General features: G+C 40.8%; 1 protein-coding gene and 1 non-coding gene across 3 annotated transcripts; both read right to left on the reverse strand.

Moving 5' to 3' along the window:
• Window positions 1-537: 537 nt before the first annotated feature.
• Window positions 538-13346, reverse strand: LOC148869313 (EG45-like domain containing protein). 2 transcript variants are annotated; one of them, XM_088967713.1, is made up of 5 exons: window positions 13140-13346; window positions 10355-10413; window positions 1482-1591; window positions 1019-1322; window positions 538-854 (listed from the first exon to the last, which is right to left on the reverse strand). In XM_088967713.1, the coding sequence occupies exons 2-5, from the start codon at window positions 10384-10386 to the stop codon at window positions 848-850; spliced, it is 453 nt and encodes a 150-aa protein (XP_088823839.1). In that variant the 5' UTR covers window positions 10387-10413; window positions 13140-13346; the 3' UTR covers window positions 538-847. The 2 variants fall into 2 exon arrangements, with proteins under 2 accessions (XP_088823839.1, XP_088823838.1); XM_088967712.1 differs by lacking the exons at window positions 10355-10413; window positions 13140-13346 and adding an exon at window positions 1714-2042.
• A 5514-nt stretch (window positions 13347-18860) lies between these two features.
• Window positions 18861-18934, reverse strand: TRNAV-AAC (transfer RNA valine (anticodon AAC)). Its single transcript has one exon. It is a non-coding gene; the product is annotated as a tRNA-Val (tRNA).
• Between the last annotated feature and the right edge of the window lie 38 nt (window positions 18935-18972).

The following is an 18972-nucleotide window of genomic DNA, read 5'->3' on the forward strand; positions in this document are numbered from 1 at the left end:
TTTATTCGGTTTGTACATATAAATAGGAACTACAATCAAGCGGCCCGTCTTTTTGCATACATCTCATGTAACGGCCGTCTATCACTGCACTATGATATATCACGCACGTACCCCTCATGTAAGATCATTTTGCTGCTTCTTTTGCAAAAAAAAAAAAAAAAAGGTGGCCGTTCATGTTAAAAAAAATGATATGACAAATACTTTGAACGCAGTTTCCAGGAAACTCGAAATGATTCCAAGACCATCTTAGATTGGCTTAGGTCGTTGGCAGCTGGCTGACTTTTATTTGGAACTGAAGCAGAAAGTGAAAACTACGTCCAATTGTGTTAGGGATTGATTACTTGAAGGAATCTTAAAATAATCAATAACGCAACCAACCAAATGAGAATTCAATCTGATTGACTTAGGTTGGATTGGAGCCTAAGTCTTTGGATTGTTCTTCTCGGATCAAACCGGGTATAACATAGAATTCAAGTTTGATTTAAAAGTGATAATTTATTATGTCATTAACAAAATGAATTACAAATAACTTCAATATTGAATATCATAAACAAAATATATGAAAAGTAAAATTTATAAAATTTAGAAATAAACATCATTTCAATATTGAAATCATTAAAATTTGCTTGCTTATCTTTAAAAAAAGACAATTTTATTGAATATAAATTTTAATTAAGCGGGAGCATATGATAAAGGTGAAATCCAAATTTAATCAAATTATAGACAAAGAATAAGGACGGATCCATATTGGGTCCAAATTGAATTCGGGTCACCCTTTACCAGGATCCATATTTGCAGCCTAGCATCTCCAGTCTCCAGCTCCATCCCTTGTTCTAGCATTGCCAAATCAAACCCTGCACATGGAGAAGGAAAATGAAAATCCATCTCTTCTCAAAAGTTCAAAACTAAAAACCGAATCTTCAAGCCAAAAGGGGGGTAGGGGGTGGAAGAGAAACGGAATATCGCTCAAACTAGATTGTTTGATGAGACAAAGACATAAGCAGAGAACGAGATTTACTGTTGGAATTCTATATTGATCACATCAGCGGAGGAAGCATCGGCAATCATCTGAAAAGCGGTGGCGGAGAGAACCATGGTGGTGCCATCCCTCAAGGCCTGAGTGACGGAAGTGGCCGCTCGATCGACAATCTTTACCTGAATTATCTGCCCTTCAACGCAAGTTCCGGGGACCGTCGCGCTTAGGCATCTCACCAGGTACTCTCTCCCGCAGGAGGCCCCATTGTCCCATATCCCTTCACCCGCCAACGCAAACAAATTGTTCGCCGGAAACTGGCTCACATCATTGCCATAACATGCCGTCGCTGTGCATCCCAAGTTCACCCAAAAGAAAAAACAAATGAAGAAAAAAGATGATGAGATTCTAAACCAAGCTGACGGTAAATCTTCAGAGAAGTTTCTGAAGCTTGCAGTACGTAGTTTGTACTCTGTAGATTAATGGCTGGTCGTCGGTGGCCACTTACGCAAATACGGGGGATTGTAGAAGGAAGATGTGCCTACGTCGCCATGAGAGGAGCCGAAGATTGCGAATAAAAAGAGGAGGGATAGGCAGAGATGATGGGTCTTCGATATCCTGCAAAGATATGGAAGGGAGTTGCTCAGAAGTCAGAACTCAAAAGGTTTCATTGATAATTTGATCATTTTCAGATGGTAGTAGATCGAAACAACGTAGACCAAATGAGAGCCCAGAAAGACCTTAAAACTATTCTGCCATCCACACCGGAATAGATGAAGTTTTCCCGAAAAAAACTGCTCATGGAAGCAGAGACGGGCCAAAAAACGATATCTGGTTGTAAATCGAGCGTAAAGACCAAATGACATAACTCAAGCAAAAGCTCCTAAACGCGAACCCTTTCCTCCTTCCTCAAGTTTCTTCTGCTTAGGGGTATTCTGTCGAACAGTTGACTGCGGTGTTGACAAAGTGACAATTTTGCCGCGCCATCCTTCATTGCGCCCACGCCACGCCCACTGAGTGTCGTCTGGTGTGTCTTGGGTGGGGCATTTTGTATGGGTTCCGATGACATTATTATAATTATGTTGTATGAATTTTTAACGAGTGCCGCACGGGGCCTTGCCGATAAACCGCGTGACAGCGTGGTACAGTGGGTTGCTATGATAGCCTTCATTAAAAGCCAACCTTTTCAGCACTAATTTCATTTATGCCTTCTACTCAAGTTAATCATTACTTACTCTGAGCCCATGCTTTCTTTAGTCTTTCCCTTGCTGCAAATCATCCTCACTGTAAAGACTTTCTTAGTCCTTCTATTTACCGTAAATCATCTTCAATGTTCAAACAATCATTATCACCGAGTAAATAGGGTTTAGAATTTTCTTGGTACATGGATGCACCGTCCGACAGCGCGCTGCGCCGCAGCCATAGGTATCAGCACGCATCGCAGCACGTGCCGCTTAGTGGCACACGGCGGCATAGTCATAGACAGTAGCACGCACTGCACGGCAGTAGCACTAGACAGTAGCATGCACTGCACGACAGCAGTACTGGGCAATAGCACGCATCACATGGCAGCAGCATGCACCCCATGGTAGCAGCACCGTGAGGTGCATGCACCATCGGTAGCAGTAGTAGAGCGGGGCCAACATGACAGCTCATCAGGGTGGGCCCCACCTTATCCTACCACAACAGCTCTGCTCATCATCCGCCAGCTACACTTTCCCTCATGCCTTATCCTTATCTTATCTGTTCTCAATAGGAGCTGTGCTATCATTAGAAGTAGGCAATCTGTTTAGAAGTAGGAGTTTGAGTTTGTTAAGGATTTCCCAGTCTAGCCGAATCCAACAAGGAATTCCCTTTGTAATCTCCTATTTAAGGAGCTATGAGTGGAAATAAATGCATTCAGTTTTCAACCAAAAAAGGTGTTATGAGAGTTTGGGTGATCTCTTGGACAAATCACCCACGCGATTGCCACTATAGGGTCTATACGCAAGGGGAAGGGCAAGGGAAGACAGGAGTCTCTCCTGGTGGACCGACCCATGATGAGATACTATGCCCGGGCCCATAACATTATGGTATCAGAGCCTACCGTCATGGGGGAACAAGAGTCGCTGTCTTCCAAGGTCCACGAACTGGAACACAAACTTGCAGAGACCAGCATGGAGGTTCGTGAGGTCAAGGATGATGTCCGGGAGCTTCGACGCTTGCTGGAGACATTCTTAGCCAATAGGGAAAGGAACTCAGAAGGAACTGCCACCAACAACAGCCGTAGGCTGGACTGGGCAGAAACGTCCGGCGAACATCAGATGGCCGCCCCGACTGTTGTTGTTATCCCCAAATACAGTCGGCTAGAATTTTCGTCCTACAACGGCATTGGAGACCCACTGGGATGGTTGTACCGCTGCAAACAGTTCTTCCGCAACCAGCGCATCGATATCAGAGACAAGGTCAGTCTGGCCGCTTTCCACCTCACAGAAGAGGCACAACTCTGGTTCTACTATCTAGAGCAGGAAGAACCCGGGCTTAGTTGGGAACAATTTAAATCATATTGCCTCCTCCAGTTTGGACCCCCGCTGACAAGTAACCTATTGGGCGAACTAATCAACCTCAAGAAAATCAGGGATTGTGGCGGATTATCAACGCCAATTCCAAACCCTTCTCTCCAGAGCAGCCTCGATACGCCCAGACCAGCAAATCAACATGTTCACAGCAGGGCTAGTGGAACCGCTAAGAGTGGACGTTGAGATGCAGCACCCCCCTAATCTAGTCACAGCTATGAACCTCGCACGTGCCTTCGAAAGGAAGATGCAGATCTCCCACGGGGGCTTCAGTATAGAATGGTTGACATCAACATGGATGCCTTCGAAGACAGTAGGAGTGACTCCCTCTTCGATCCCCAACGGAGAACCAAGGCTGCCTACGGGCAACCCCTCCAGATTAGCGTCAAGCATAGGAAGCAGCAGGTCTGCACCTCCCATTAGGCGTCTGACCCGAGCCGAGATGGCGGAATAGCACGCAAGGGGGCAGTGCTTCAACTGCGATGACCTGTACTCCGCTGGCCACAACTGTAACAAGTTGTTCTGTCTCCTAGTAGAAGAACCCGAAGAGGAAGAGGACGAACCTGCAACATCAGAACCAAAAATCTCCCTCCATGCCATCACTGGGGTCAAGACTTCCCAAACCATGCAACTAAGAGCATTGATAGTAGAGTGGCCAGTCCTTATTCTGGTGGACTCACGTAGCACCCACAATTTCATTAGCAAATAGGCAGCCCGCAAGTTAGAACTGCCCATGGAAAGAAGACCACAATAACAGGTGGCCGTGGCAAACGGTGAAAGAGTTCACAGCCCCAGAATTTGCAAGAACACCAGAATTCAGGTCGGAACAGAGTCCTTCCAAGCAGATTTATTCGCATATCCTTGGATGAATTTGACATCGTCCTAGGTGTTAAATGGTTGATCATGCTTGGACCAATCTTATGGGACTTCGCCGCCCTGACCATGACCTTCCACTTGGATGGCAAACCAGTCACATTGCAGGGAACCATAATAAGAACAAGGGCGCAACTACATACGCTCCAAGGTGGGGACTCACGCGCAACAAATATGGAAAGGCTCCTTACAGACTTCTCTGCAATATTCAAGGAGCCCAAAGGGCTTCCCCCTCCCAGAGCTTGCGACCACTGAATCCCTCTGATAACCGGATCAGATCCCGTTGTTGTCAGGCCCTACCGCTACCCACATCGGCAGAAAGATGAAATAGAAAGGCAATGCGCATACATGTTACAGCAAAGGATCATCCGCCCCAGTTGCTCCCCCTTCTCCTCCCCAGTTCTTTTGGTACCCAAGCAAGACGGGACTTGGAGATTCTGTGTGGATTATAGAGAGCTTAACAGTCGGACGATCAAGGATAAGTTTCCCATCCTAGTCGTAGATGAGCTGTTAGATGGACTCCATGGAGCACAATACTTCTCTAAGCTAGACCTCCGATCAAGATACTTCCAGGTCCGAATGACCCCAGAAGATGTAGAGAAAATGGCCTTTAGAACACACCATGGCCACTTCAAGTTCCTAGTCATGCCCTTCAGTCTTAGCAACGCGCCCTCCACATTCCAGACCCTGATGAACAAGGTGTTTCACTCCCATCTCCGCAGATTTGTCTTGGTATTTTTCGACGACATCCTAGTCTATAGCAAATCGTGGGTAGAGCACGTGCAGCATCTGCGCATTGTTCTTGAATTCCTGTGACAACATCAGCTCTTCCTCAAATGAACAAAATGCTCCTTTGGGGAATGCAGGGTCCTTTACTTAGGACATGTGATTGGCGATCAAGGGGTCACTGTGGATGACTCCAAGATTCAAACCATCAAAGAATGGCCCAGACCGCAATCCGCCAAGGCCCTCCATGGTTTCCTAGGGCTGACAGGCTACTACCGCAAGTTCATTCACAATTACGGATTGCTGGCAGCCCCGCTAACATGTCTGCTCAAGAAAAACGCCTTCCTCTGGGACAGTACAGCTGAAGCAGCCTTTGTAAAATTAAGAGAAGCCTCTCCTCCACACCAGTTCTATAGTTGCCAAACTTTGATCTTGAGTTCACAGTGGAGTGTGATGCATCCGGCACCGGCATAGGCGCGATACTACAGCAACAAGGGCACCCAATTGCCTTTTTCAGCCGCAAGCTGGCCGACCGCCACCTTAAGTTGCCCGCCTACGAACGAGAACTTATTGGCCTAGCTAAGGCAGTGCAGCACTGGAGGCCGTACTTGTGGAGAAGATCTTTCATAGTCAATATGGACCATTACAGCCTCAAATATCTGCTGGAACAACGGCTCACCACCTTGCCACAGTAGCATTGGGTCAGCAAACTCCTCGTATTCGACTTCCGAGTAGACTACAAGGTTGGGGCCTTGAACCGTGCCGCAGATGCCTTGTCTCGTCGAGAAGACGACATGCTACTCCATGCAATCTCACAGCCCTGAGCCTCCCTGTTGGAAGACATTTGGAATGAACTACCACAGTCACCCGAATGGAATGATCTGCTCAAGAAAATACAGGCGGGAACGGCCAATTCTAATTGGAGCATGCAGGACGGGTTGGCATTGTACAAGGGCCGAATTTATCTTCCAACCGACTGCCCCTTAATTCCCTCCGTTATTTCCAGCATACACAACGCCACGCATGAGGGTATCCAGAAAACATTGCACCGCATCCATGCAGATTTCCACTCGCAGGGCATGAAGGTTTCGGTACGGGACTTCATCTAGAACTGTTCAACGTGCCAACAGCAGAAGTAGGGAAACTTGCACCCAGTAGGCCTTTTCCAACCCTTCACCCTCCCCACTCAGATCTGAGTAGATATTTCCATGGACTTCATCGAAGGCTTACCCAAGGTGGGAAGGAAATCGGTGATATTTGTGGTGGTGGACCACTTCTCAAAGTATGCCCACTTCCTCCCCTTATCTCACCCCTACAGCACGGTTTCAGTGGCCCGCGCCTTCTTCGGCCACATCTTTCGATTACATGGGCTACCCGAATCCATTGTAAGTGACAGGGACCCAACCTTTACCAGCGCTTTCTGGAAGGAGCTCTTCCGACTGCAGGGAACAGACCTAGCCTTCTCCTCCGCCTACCATCCACAGACTGACGGTCAAACAGAGGTAGTGAATCAGACAATAGAGATGTACCTCCGCTGCCTTGTGGGAGACCAGCCTAGGCGCTGGGTGGAGTGCCTTCCGTGGGCCGAATACTGTTATAACACGTCCTACCACTCCTCCCTTGGTATGACTCCCTTCCAGGTGGTATATGGCCGAGACCCTCCCCGTCTCTTATCTTACAAACCAGGCTGAACACGGCTAGAAGAAGTGGATCGCAACCTCCAAGATCGCGACACCCTCCTGGCCAAAGTCTCCTTGCGCCTACAGCAGGCACAGGCGCGCATGAAGCACGCCTACGATCAGCACCACCACGAAGTCACCTTCGAGCCAGGATAGTTCGTTTGGCTAAAGCTTTAACCCTACCGGCAACTCTCCCTCAGGCGTCGAGGCCCCCCCAAGGTTCTCAGGCAGATCGGGAAGGTTGCCTATCAACTCGATCTACCGGAGCACAACAGAATCCATGACATCTTCCATGTGTCCCTCCTGAAGCCTTTTACAGGGACTCCCCCGGATCAAGTGCCTCCCCTACCACCTCTAAAGGACGGCAGACCCATCCTCCAACCTTGAGCTCTTGTACGATCACGCATCAATCAGGGTACCTTCGAGGTTCTAGTGGAATGGGACGAACTACCATCAGCTGAGGCCACTTGGATTCTCTGGACCGATCTTCACAGCACCTACCCAGAACTCAAGCTTGAGGACAAGCTCGTTGTCCAGGAGGGGTGTGATGTTATGGGTGCACCGCCCGACAGCAACACGCACAGCAGCATGCACCGCCCGACAGCGCACTGCTGCACAGTCATAGGCAGCAGCACTGGGTAGCAGCACTCACCCCACGGCAGCAGCACCGTGAGGCGCACGCACCATTGACAACAATAGTAGAGCGGGGCCCACACGATAGCTCATCAGGGTGGGCCCCACCTTATCCTACCACAACAACTCTGCTCACCATCCGCCAGCTACACTTTCCCTCATGCCTTATCCTTATCTTATATGTTCTTAATAGGAGTTGTGTTATCATTAGAAGTAGGCAATTTGCTTAGAAGTAGGAGTTTGAGTTTGTTAAGGATTCCCCAGTCTAGCCGAATCCAATAAGGAATTCCCTTTGTAATCTCCTATTTAAGGAGCTATGAGTGGAAATAAATGCATTCAGTTTTCAACCAAGAAAGGTGTTAGGAGAGTTCGGGTGATCTCTTGGACAAATCACCCACGCGATTGCCACTATAGGGTCTATACACAAGGGGAAGGGCAAGGGAAGACAGTAATCTCTCCCGGTGGACCGACCCATGACGAGATCCTACGCCCGGGCCCATAACAGTACATCTTCAGGTTTTTGTTTGAAAGATTGGTCCATCGACTCCATCTTCAGCTAGGTAGGTGTTATAGACTCATTATAAAAAAAAAAAAAAAAAAAAATCGTTGACAAAGCTCGCGTTGTATTGACCAATTTGATGGTGAGAGCACATGCTGATCTATATTTACCCTCTACTCCATAAAGTATTGCTTGCTTGATAAGCCAAGAGTCGATCAGTCCAATCAACCCAGGATTCCAAAGTGTTCGATTAATATATGGTAAGGGTCCGTTTGGTTTGCATCTGGAATTGGAATAAAAAATCTTTGGAATTGGAATCGAAATCGTCTATTTTCATAGTCTGTTTAGTTCAGATAGGTATGGGAATGGGAATTGAAATCAGTAAGAATGAGATTTCCCAAGAGAGGTGTAAGGAATAACCATTCTCTCAAATGGGGGAATGCTATTCCAAGAGGACTAGGAATGGGATTCCAATTCTACTCAATCAAACAGTTGGAATCGGAATAGTCCATTCCGATTCCAATTCCAGACCCCTACTCCTGTGAATCAAATAGGGCCTAAATACTCCACGGGCCTCACACGTACACCCTAGGGGTGTCAATCGGGTTGTGTCATCCACGGCCCAACACAATTTTGAATCGGTCTGGCCCTACCCGGCACGATAGTTCGCAGGCCATGCTGGGCTTGGGGTTTCAGGTCCATAGGCCAGGCCAGCACGACACAGCTCGCAACATGACTCTATAAACTATTTATATATAATTATATAATAATATATAGTATATAATATATTAATAAAATAAACAATTGTTTTCAATTTTATTATACTATTTTATTTAATTATTGTATATATAAAAATTCATATAAAATAAAGATTTTAAGATTTTTTTTAAATTAATCCTTTCATAGTCCACAGCCTAGCCTGGTCCAATTAGGCTTGGCCCATAGACTAGCCCGGCCCATGGCACGACATGGGCTCAGGCCATGGATCATGCTGGGATGACCCCCCAAAATATCCCAGAGGAGGGAGGCATGACCTGAAACAGCCTGCGAACCGTGCCGTGCTGGCCCAACACGAACTGTTTTACAACTCTAGTACACCCTTTTACCACTAATCCATTGTGCCTAGCAAATAGCAATCAATGTTCCGAAGTTTGCATATTTGAAACTGGAACTGGTTTAATGATTTTAGTTGGATTGGATGGTTCGATGGTTTTGGCTGGTTTTTATGAGTTTCAGTTTTAAGGGCATGACTGAACCTAATAGGGGCTGGTCACGGTTCAATAATTCAATTGGTCCAACTGACTAGCACACTATGCCTTTTTTAAATAGTGCTAATAATGTTGTAAGACTTGAAATGGATTTAGGCCATGTTTGGGAGTGTTTGCTTATTTGAAATAAGTGCTTATTTTGGTCGGGACTATACCATTAAACACTTTTTGGTGTTTGGGAAATAAGCTTGAAATAAATGTTTATTTTAAAAATAAGAACTTATTTTTAAGTCCAAAATTTCAACTCTTTTTAAGCTATGTTTGGTGATTAAGTGGTTGTTAAAATAAGCCACAAGTACTTATTTTAACAACCACTTAAGGTTGTTTAGTGATCCACTTGCCAAATCACTTATTGTGTTTTTTTAAACACTTATTGTGGGGGGGGTTGATGAGCTGCTTTCCCTACAAGTGCTTATATTGGCATAAATGACACTTTTAGCCCTCACTTCAATCATACATATAAACAATGCTTTTAACATAATTATATTATACATTTCAATGAAAACTCGCCACATCACCGTATCATGACACATGAGAGCCCATGTGGGTCCACACATGGAGTGCCATGTGGATTAATAATAATAATAATAATAATAATAATAATTAATTATTATTATTATTATTATATAACAAATAATAAACATTTCCAGAAGTCACTTTCAATGACCAGTTTCCAAAAAAGATCACCAATGCCAATGGGAATTTAAAAAAGTAAAAGAGGAAAATTTTGGTTATTCAAAAAAATATTAAAAACATCACCAATAAAAAATTCATGAAAAAATGCAATGTGAATTTAACATCACCAAATAATATTTGCTAAAAAAGCTTCACCATTACACTAAAAAAATAAAAAATGCAATCACAAATCAAGAAAAATAAAAACATTTAACTAATTATTCATACAAAAATCAAGAAAACATGTAACCCACATATTTCAGCATATTTTTTTTGCATGTTTTTCAACAAAAAAACACAGAAACAATTTCTACTTATGCATAGGAACCATCACATAGACAATGCAAGAAAAAGGCATAAATATTTTGGATTTCTAATTTGAAAAATCTAAAAAAATAAAATGAATCAAACAAATATTCACCCCCCCAAAAAAAAACATCAAACATGGAGGGGAGGAGTTTGGGCAAACTAACCTTTGTTTGCTAGCGGCTAGATGATGGAGCATCGCCGTTAAACTCGCCCAATCACATATCTGCATATATGGAGAAGAGAGAGGTTTCAGGCGTTAAAAAACCCCTTCAAAGTGCTTCAAATAAAAAAAAAAAAAAACACAAAAAGAGTTAAAATGGCAAAACGACATGTTTGTCAACCATTTTTTCGCATTGTCGATCGTCGCTGGTGGACCTACAACTGAGTTCGCCACCCTATGTGTTTGTTGTGTTCGAATAGGAGGGGAGGGAAGAAAACCCTCATGCAGGGGTAAAACTGATATTAAAAAAGTATTTTGGGACTGAATCATCCCATTCAAATTGAAAAAGCACTTATTGGAGAAGTGCTGAAGAAAAAGCAACTCTAAGGTCACTTTTTTATGAGTACTTTTTAAAAAGAGTAATTTTTGATGATTTTTTTACTAAATACACACAAGTACTTCTTTACCACGTGATCCTAACACTTAAAGTAAACACTTGTTAAAACAAGTGCTGTGGGGTGTTGTGGGGCGGAGATGTAAACTCGCGTATTGGATTAGACGGTGGAGAGTAGTAATTTTTTACAAGGGGATCGTTGTTTTATTTAACCTCTATTATCATCTATAACAGTATACATTTTTAACATTACTTTTGCATTTTCGAGTGGGGAAAATCTATGCTGTCCGAAAGATAATATAGAAGGGCTTTGAACAATCAAAACTCTCTATGAATTTTGATAAACCACCTTATTGGGCTTAGATTGGATATTATTCGTGTTTGATTTCAGGTTCAGTTATGGGTGGCCCAATTCTTAAGGTTGAATTTACACAATCCAGCGTGTCAGACTTGTACATCAAAATATATCCAATTGTTTTAAGACTCGATTGGATCGGATGGTTGGGTCATGAAAACTGAGAAAGTGAGAATCAGTGGCCTCTTGGATCTTGGTTAAATCATGGTTTTTATGAGTTGAATGGGCTAGTCCTATAATTAACCATAAAAGCTATATATGTAATTCGAATGTTTAGAAGGCTCCATGAGGAGTGTCAATAGGATTGGATTTGGTCCAATCCGATCCAGTCCAATGTGAATCCATTACAAATGGATCAGGTCTAATTCAATCTAATGAATATTTTGTACCATTTCTGATTGATCCAATTTAATGTCTGGACCGTCCAATTTATTCAAATTCATTTTAATTTAGATTGGTTTAAACCTAAACCCAGTTCATTGACACCTATTTTTTTACCTTATACCAATGGATCAAATATTGACTTAATCCAACCCAATTCAATATAAATTATACGGATGGACGAGGTCCAATCAAATCTAATAAATATTTTGAATTAAATTGATCCAATCTAATACATCTTATTAATCCGTCCAATCCAATCCAAAACCTATCTATTGACAAACTTAGCCCCATGTCACTGATAAAATACTAGGGGGCCACAATGAGATGTTGAATGACTGTGAACCCATATATCTTATGACCGGTGTAAAGTGTTATCATTGGTTTTAGAGCCTGCTAAATAATTATTGCGTTCAGGTAAATCCTATCTTTAACATTGTATAAAAGTTAATAAAGGTGTCATGCTAACATTTTTATTCAAAATGGAAGTAAGCATTTACATTTAAAATTGATCGATATAAAAAAATAAAAAATCAATCTTAAAATCCAGGTTTGTACCATCATAATCAAATGAATAGACTAATTCGATTATTCTAATATAATAACTACAAATGTGAACTGCTTGACTAAAGCTTTGGCATACGGTCAACAAATGCTGCAGTCACGTGATAGGGTGATGGTGCCCCTCAAAGAGGATATTATGAGGCCTGGCCCCTGGGCCATGTTAGAAGATAGAAATGATTGGGGAGTCTGAGCCACAATGGGCTGTGTGGCACAAATGATGAATCAGTTTGGAATCCTCTACAGTTCTACTAGTACTGGACAGTCTGGACCATGATACTTGATTAGGATTCGGACCTGGCCTTGCATACTCATCCAGTGCCCCGAAGGTATGATTGACCTGCGACCCTGGAGGCCCAAACAGCCAGGCCCAGACCACAACCATACCATACGTGGAACAGAAGCGAAAATTAGGGCGAGATTCGCTTAATACGGTGGATCAGTTCCGCTATTTCTGCAATAAATAAAACATTTTTTTAATGTTCTAACGTTTGGTTTGTGAAAATAGGGGTCTACAATGGACATTTCATTCCAACTGTTTGATAGGGTAGAACCAGAATCTTATTTTCATCGCTAGTGGAACGACATTCTTCTATTTGAGCGAATGGCCATTCCTTTTTCCTCGTGAATGAAATCCCATTCTAGCAAACTCTAATTCTTATCTGAACCAAACAATTATGGGAATAGACTATCTCGATTCTGATTCTGGTTCTGACTATAAACCAAACAGACCAAACGGACCTAAGTTCTAATGCTTCCATTACACAGCAAAAAGCAACATATGTTTCAGTTAAAATTTTGATCCAAAAACCACTATTTGAATAATGAGTTTCAAGCCTAAAATCATTCTTCAGCTAATATTTTAGCTTTAAAGAATAAAAAATTGGGATGAGTTTTAATCCTAAAAGAGCAATTTTCATAAATCCAAATTTAAAAGTAATTTCTTAAAATCATAAAATTCATCAAAACTATCCATAAAAAGACATCAAACTTTGCAAGAGTTGCATATGCTCCATAGATCACCTTCAAACGATGAATCAGATGGTGATGTATTCAAGGACACAAGTGGTCACTACAGCACAAGAGCAGAAAACGTACCTTCTTATGAAGAACCCTGAGAAGATGTGGTTGCAGAAGTTTTTTTTTGGAGGGCAAACCCCAGAATGCAGAACGTCAGAGAAAGAAACAACAATGTAAAAAGAAAAAAAAAGTGTAAAGCAGCTGCAGGCCTGCAGCAGTACTCGAGCTTCAGCGAAAAAATGAAACACAAGCCAAAGGCCTACTTCAGTTGGTTGATAGTTTGATACTTTGGGGTGAACCATATCCATTTATATTTACAGACGTAGCAGTTAAGCTTAATTAATGGCGGATTGAATCCTCAATTACTCCAACATTAAGTGACTATTTAATTATCTTTATAAACTAAACTAATTAGAGTAATCCCTGATTCAAACTTTCAGATGGACGTCAAATTTGGCCATGTCATATTGGCCCCAAAGTCTTCCATTTCTTACCTTTTTTTTTTTCTCTCAGTAAATTGAATTAATGGTTAGCTAGTTCGGTTGATTGGTTTTTCATTATATTTTTCATGTAAAAGGAATCTCTGTTCGTCCCAAATTAAAGAATACAATTAACTAATATTTTATCACCAATAAAACAAAAATCAATAATAAAATTTCAACAATATTTATCTAAAAACAATTAAATAAATCAAACAACTAATAATTAATATAAAAACACATAAAGCTTCAATATTCAGAACTTATAATAAACCAAGCACACATAATTGAAAAGTAGGTATTTATAATGGGAAAATCTATGATACGGAAAAGATATGATATGAAAAGAGTTTTGACCAATCAAAATCCATCCATGAATTTTGATAAATAACACCTGATTCGTTATCACATTTATGATTCCAGTTTATTGGTTAGTTATTTTTCTGATATCATATCTTTTCCATATCATAGTCGAACCCATTTATAATATGTCTTCTAAATATATATGAATCAGTTAACTGCCATTTTTTTCTTGAAATCAAACCATTCGGTTCAGTTATCCAGATTTTTCGTTTTGGATGTTCGATTTTTCAGATTTTCATGAACAATCCCTGGCCTTATGTCACAACAGGACAAGGCTTCATGACTATGGGCTTGTAGAACAATCCCTGGCATTATGTCACAACAGGACAAGGCTTCATGACTATGGGCTTGTAGAACAATCCCTGGCATTTTTCCTCTAACCTTGCGTTTGAACTTCTTCTCCACAGAGTTGGCTTCCCTTTTGGTCTTTCCCCACCTTGAGTTTTGATCTCTACGGAATAGGTTTCAACTTATAGGTTCTAAGGTTGCATCTATTACCATGGAGGTTGCTTATACTTCATTGCTTGGTGATCCTTCACCAACACAGCCAAATTTTGGTCTCATTAACCCTCCTCTATTCCTTTACAATCAATCTTTTCACTTTCATATGTTGTTCATCATTCAGTTCCCCTATGGTGGCTAGTTGAAGATCTAAGACTTTTGATCAGTGGGGGTAAGCATTGTCATAACATCTTAGTAATAAAATTTGAGTAATTCAAGCAAAACTGTTGAGATTTAAAATACTTTCACTCTAAACATTTTAAGAAAGATGGATACATAGGCCTCTAAAAATTAGGGGTTGTAATTTTCATAAAAAAATGGTTAGGATGATGGATTCACTCTTCCCAATGCAACAATGGTTAGGATGGTTTTGCACAACAAATCTAGGGATGGTAATTTGTAAAGTGCCAAAAGAGATATCTCCTCAAGTGGTGTGTTTCTTCCTTCAAGAATCTTAGAGTGAACAAAGATAGAAGGGAATACCCAATTCATCTCCTCGATTCCCTCCTTCACTGTCCAACAACCTGCTCCAAGCTAGGGTTGTCATTGGACCAAGTTTGGATTGGACCTGTCCAAATCAAAATCAATTTGAATGGGTTGGACAGTTCAATAAGACATATTGAATTGGACTAGTCCAGGCTTGATGGTTCAAAGTATTTATTGGATTGGATTGAACCTAGTTCATCCGTAATGAATTTATATTGGACTGGATTAAGTCGAACCAATATCCGGTCCATTAAAAGAAGAAAGGATAGGTGTCAATGGGCCAGGTTTGGGTTGGATCCAATTTGAATTAAAACCACTATGAACAAGTTGGATGGTCCAATAAGACATATTGAATTGGACAAGTCCAACTTAATGGTCCAAAGTATTTATTGGACAGGATTGGACCTGATCCATATGTAATGGACTCATATTTGATTAGGTTGGGCTGGGCCAATCTTTGGTCCATTAACAACCTAACTCCAACCCTAAATTTGAAAAGAGAATAAATGGTTTGAATTACCCCATTAGTTTTCAGGAATAATGCCTGTAAGTAGTCATATAGGAAAAAAAATATGGGAGTATAATAGTTCTCATGTTTCATCATTTCAATTTTAGATTTTAAGTAGGTTTAGGACATGGGTGTCATTATTGACTCTTTTACTCATTACAAAAATAAATAAATAAATAAATGGGAGAAAGACGGTTCAGCCCGGGGTCAGAATTTATAGGCACAGTTGGGGTAGGTGCCAGCTCGGAATTGATGCTAATTCACGGGCGGGCGTTGGTGCATAGAGTGTGGGTTGTTGCCATTTTGAATGTTTATAATTCTGTAGTGGAAATCAGAAATCTGCATTGGACCTGTCTGTACTTCTCCGTAAATAAATTGACTCCTTATTGTTTTATTTGAGTGGATGAAAATATGAAAAAAAAATTTACAAATTTTCAAATCTCTATGGGGAAATTTCCAATACTGGCATATGCACGGATCCGCCTAGCCATATCATCTCAATTTCCACTCATACCATTGGACATACCACACCATCTGCCTAATTGAATTTAACCCATCCCGATCATGAGTTGAGATCAGCCCCCACAAGATAGTTTCCCACAATGTCCCACAACACATCCCGCCATGTAGGGTTGTCAATTGGACTGGATTTGGTTCAATCCAATCCAGTCCAATGTGAGTCCATTATAAATGGACCATGTCCAATTCAATCCAATGAATTTTTTGAATCAATTTGGACCGGCCCAATTCAATGTTTGGATCGTCCAATCTGTTCAAATTCATTTTGATTTAGATTGGTTTCAACCCAAACCCGGTCCATTGACACATATATTCTTATCTTATATCAATGGACCAGATATTGGCTTAATCCAACCTAATCCAATATAAATTTGTTACGGGCGGACCAGGTCCAATCCAATCTAATAAATATTTTAGACTGGATTGGTCAAATCCAATATGTCTTATTGGTCCGTCCAATCCATCGAAATTGATTTTGAACTAGATGGGGTCCAATCCAAAACTGGTCCATTGACACCCTTACCGACATGTATTGGGGAACATCTCCCGATGATATGAGTTTCACTTGGTTTCTCAAAACCTGAACCCCGATCTAACAACCAATTGTCCCAATTGAACAGCAAAATCCTCATTCTACATTGCACTATCAACATTGACAACACCCTTGTTTCATCTCCATTGCTTTTTCTTTTTTTTTTTTTTCTTTTAATATGCTTCTTAACTACATCTTTCTTATTTTCTTTGCCTAATTCACTTTTTCAAGCATCCATCATAATAACTTCATCCCTGATAATTGCATTGTCAACTTGCATCGTTTCAACATGATATAAGACTGGTTCCACTAGGGTTTATCATCCAAACCATGAATCGATGAAGCAACCTTCTCCCCTATATCCTTCTTTGAAACTTGTTGCTGGGAACTTGGTCTTCGTCCATAGTTTCCTCTTCTATAATCACCGGAGTAATTGAGAATTTCCAATAGTGGAAATTGGATCAAAACCTTTTATTATATTCCTTCTTTGTTGATAAATCTTCTCCTGTTTGTTGCTTCATTTTGCCAATATATCCTTAGTTTTTATCTCCAGGGTTTATGTGATGCTAACAAACCCAATAACAAGGCCATTTTATAGGTCAGCCCCAGTACAAAATTGCTAAGTAATGGATTTCATGAGTCTCGCAAAATTCGTTAATCCCTATTGAGAGCCCAGAGTACTACAATTCTGGGATTTGTAAGTTCCACATGCGAATCCAACCTGCAAATCAATATGAGTAGCAATTCCTGCCTACTTTCGATTCTGGATAACTTGTGAGTCCCAAGTGCAACGACCTCAACATTGTAGTTCATATCTTTACTTCTACAATACATTATTACGAAATTTTGCCTTTGGGTTTGTTTCAACTTTATTTAAATTAGATCATGAAGCAGATCCACAATTAGAATTAAGGCACCAACATAACAATTGCTTTCAACTTACCATTGTTTGGCTTTGGTATGCTTCTAGGCTCCTATCTGTAACGTTGACTGCAATATTCTGGTATTCTCTCATATACAACTAAAGCTGCCAAAACCATTTCAACCGTTACGGATTAAACATGAGCGGAAATAGTTTTAGATGGTGATATAATTATTGGATCAAAACTTAAGAACAGGGCCAATTGCTTGTACTAAGGTTTAAAATTTTGATACATATCAGGCCGTATCAGCCGATATGTATCGTATCAGGGGTTTTCCGATACACCCCTCCAGGGCGTGTTTCGGGATTTTGACTGATTCAAGGGTGAACAGATCTTAAATCGGCCCCTTTGAACCAGATTTAAAAAAAAAAAACTATCAATACTGCCCGATTCACCTCTACTGACGTATCGATATTTTGAACGTTGACTTGTAAACAAACCTTCACTATAAAAACGACAAGAACAAAAAGTTAATTCATATTGATACTATAGATGGTTCCCATCCTTAAACAAAATTCATTGTCAACTAAAACAATCTAAATAAAAAAAAAATCTTTATTTCATCAAAAGGTTCACGAATATAAATCTTAAGATAATCTTCCTTTGCCCAAACTCTAATCATGAATAATACAATAGAAATACAACATAGGAAAAGCATTACCAGCCATATCAGCTAATAGAATGCAACATAGGAAAACCTTTGCTGCTAATCCAGTGTACTGCCTGGTTCCCCTCTTTGGGAATGTGATTGTAGGTGTTGTTGAGATTGGTTTCCCTAATGGCTTTCTTGTACTTCTCATTGATCAATTGGCATCTCCATGAAGAGTTTCCCATTCCTTGAAGTAATTCTATAGAGGTCTTCGAATCACCTTCAATTAATGCTTGCTTTGCTTCCAATTCCTTCGCTATCATGTGGGCTTGGAGACTTGCTTTTATCTCAGCTAGCGTAATAGTGGTTTTTCTAATTGAACCAGATCTAAATTTTAAAGTTTCACCCTTGAAAATTTTGGCTATATCATATATAACAATAAGTGCAATTGTCATTAGCTCTTTTTATGCATCAAAATTAATAATATTTATTTCATTTGGGTTAGGAGGAGTCCATTGAAGATTGAACCCAATGTTTTAAAAACCGATATGAAACCAAAACCACTTTCATCATTCCTTTTTGGGCCAGTGGTTCAACTGTCCAATTCGAATAGATGATTCATTTTAAATTAAAAAAATAACAATTAAAATAAAAAAAAGATAAAAAGCTGTTATCTGAATCAACTGTTTGAGTCAATCAATTGTTGACCAAGTCAACTTTTGACCAAAGAACAAGTTTAGAATAAAATGGAACTGGTTGCTAGATGACTCCTGGTCTAACGGTCCGACCGTCCAAGTCGGTTTGAAAACATTGATTGAACCCATTACCCATCCATTGGATTTTCTTTTACTCATCACATGCTGATTCCATAAAAAGGGCAGAAATGAAAAAATTGGTTTTGGCGTCGCCCGGACTCGAACCGGAGACCTTCAGTGTGTTAGACTGACGTGATAACCAACTACACCACGACACCACTTTTAGTTTTCTCTATCTGTATATAATCCTAATAAT

This window comes from Nelumbo lutea, chromosome 2, assembly GCF_056320005.1.
Source record: "Nelumbo lutea isolate HS-2025 chromosome 2, American lotus-T2T, whole genome shotgun sequence".
In the NCBI taxonomy this organism is placed as follows: domain Eukaryota; kingdom Viridiplantae; phylum Streptophyta; class Magnoliopsida; order Proteales; family Nelumbonaceae; genus Nelumbo; species Nelumbo lutea.